Source organism: Octopus bimaculoides, chromosome 16 (assembly GCF_001194135.2).
Source record: "Octopus bimaculoides isolate UCB-OBI-ISO-001 chromosome 16, ASM119413v2, whole genome shotgun sequence".
Lineage (NCBI taxonomy): Eukaryota > Metazoa > Mollusca > Cephalopoda > Octopoda > Octopodidae > Octopus > Octopus bimaculoides.
The window spans coordinates 43,864,214-43,866,725 of record NC_068996.1 but is presented as its reverse complement, the minus strand read 5'-3'; the positions used below and the strand labels follow the sequence as shown (position 1 = coordinate 43,866,725).

Genomic DNA, 2,512 nt, shown 5'->3' with positions numbered 1-2,512 from the left:
ACTACATTTAAACACTCCAAGTTGTATTCTTCCTTCCCAACTTGGAGTGTTTAAATGTAGTTACAATAATATGTCCTTCTACTGAAATGAAATTTCAGTAAATTTTCTGTATCTTTGCGCAGCTGAAGATTGCTCTGCATTTTACATTTAATGTAATGTTCACATTGCTTGATTAAATGGAGTTGCTTGAAACGATCGTACTGCATTAACTTTGGATATCCTTGTTGCTTATTTTGATTTTAATCACCTTATTTTGGAATTGTTTGGATAATACCATACTTAATTCTGGTGCCTAAACTTAAGTACCATATTCACCTTGAATCTATATATATATTTATATATATGTAAGTAGATGAGTTGTTCAATCAGCAGAGTTGTCTATTCATTAGATTTTAGTCCAAATGACTTTGATATCTCAGACACATGTACCCTTAGAATAATCTTAAAGCAGAATTAGTGAGACAAAGTGTGTGACAAGGTAACATAAATTCTTGATGAATTTTGTCTGAAGCAGGACATGATTGCTGATGGAAATAAACCTTTGAAGAGTGGTTTCCTTGATTGATGTTAATTTTAGTTATGAACAACAACAATAACAAATAACATAGACACATAGTAAGTAAAATCCCCCCCCCACCAATACCTGTTATCTTTTGTAATTGTATATACTTGCCTTAAACTGGATATGTCTTGTTTTATCTCCAACAAATCATCTTCATTGACACCATCTTGACGTAATTGCTTTTTGGTCTGGTGAATGTACCGACTGACCAAACGTCGCATCACATCCTGCAAGAAACAGCACCAATGACATTTACCATTTATATGAAATAATTAATATGTACCCATATGTACATTCTATATAAATATTTATATGTGTGTGTATATATCTATATACATATATATATAAATAGATGTTTAGATAGATATACATACATATATGCATATATATATATATATATATATATATATATATCGTAATATTTTTTCTGAACACAGAAACTCCAGCTGAGTGCTTTATCATTAAGCTAAACTGCCCTCTGACAAATTCATCCATAAATTTAGACATTAAATAGATAATTGAACAGCTACATGTATATAAATATAAACAAACTAACATTTGTGTTTTATAAAAATTGGAATGTGTATTGTACAATACAAATAAGAAGTTGATAGTTTTACCAAACATAGAATTGCTGTTAAAACAGCAGAAATACTGGGTAAATTACCCTTATAAACTGGAAATGCTTAACAAACAACCATAGAATTCAAACTCACAATCCCCAATACAATATAATTTCAATATGTATGTATATAGATTTATACACGCACAATTCTGCATTTAAAAAAATATCATCTTATTTGTATCATACAATACACATTCTGATGCTTATAAAAAACAAATGTTAGTTTGTTTATTTTATATACATGTATATACATACTTACATGCATGCATACATACACACATACATATATTTACATACACACACATGTTTATGTATATTATAGAGATATATTATATATATATATATGTATATATAAACGATATCCCTATGTAATGTGCTCCAGTAAAGGAAAAATATGTAATGACCGTTATTTTTAACTTGTTATATATGTATGTATATATGGATGTATGTATGTATATATGTATGCATGTATGTATGTATGTATGTATTAAATATAAATACAATATAGATGTATATAGATTTATACACACACAAATGCATACACAAATCCACAGTAGCAACACAACCATTTTGTTACTATACTGTTGTTAAAATAATTTGTCTTTATTTCAATTAATTTTGAAGATAAAGTATTTAATAAAATAAATGTCAGAATTAAGCTTGTTTTTGGGACATAAATTAACATGGAAGTTTGATGGAATGTTTTGATTTAGATCCCTTTAAAACAAGGGAATTTATATTGTAGAACTGGTGAGTGGGGGTAGTCTAAAAAAAGGGTTAGTATCAAAAGGGTAAGTTTGTGTAAAACTCTCAGATTCTGAAATAAAGGGGAAAATATATTAATTCTATATTTGAAGTACTGAGTCATTCATTTGAATGTGTAAACTCAAACTACGTATATTCATATAACAGATATGTCATGAGAAAACGCTCAAGGTAAACAATAAACATTAATAAAATAAATTACCATCAAAAGACCTGCACATCAGAAGCATAGAAAGAATATCTTTACATCCTCATTTTAATCAAAACTAGGCTTTCCAAGACACATACACACACACAGAGTGAAAGAGATAGTGCAGAAAAACAAAATTAGGCTTGATGTATATGTGTATGTGTGTGTATGTAAATGTATATATATATATTAATGGTTGTTTTTATAATCAGTTCGAATGAAACCAATTTTACATTAATCTGATAGATTACTCTATACTTCTGTAGAGTACAAATTTATTCTCCTTAAACAAGAATGTTGTTGATAGTGACTTCAAGGTTTTGGCCAGCTAAGTCATCTTTGGCCAAAACTTCAAAATTCACTGTGAACA

The 2,512-nt window shown here is 28.3% G+C and overlaps 1 protein-coding gene across 1 annotated transcript in view; it reads right to left on the bottom strand.

Moving 5' to 3' along the window:
* The window catches only part of LOC106883329 (transient-receptor-potential-like protein), a 179,707-nt gene that overhangs the window by 6,305 nt on the left and 170,890 nt on the right, over positions 1–2,512 (bottom strand). Inside the window, exon 9 of the mRNA XM_052973725.1 lies at positions 674–789. Within this exon, the coding sequence (XP_052829685.1) occupies positions 674–789 (116 nt within the window). The remainder of the gene's footprint in view (positions 1–673; positions 790–2,512) is intronic.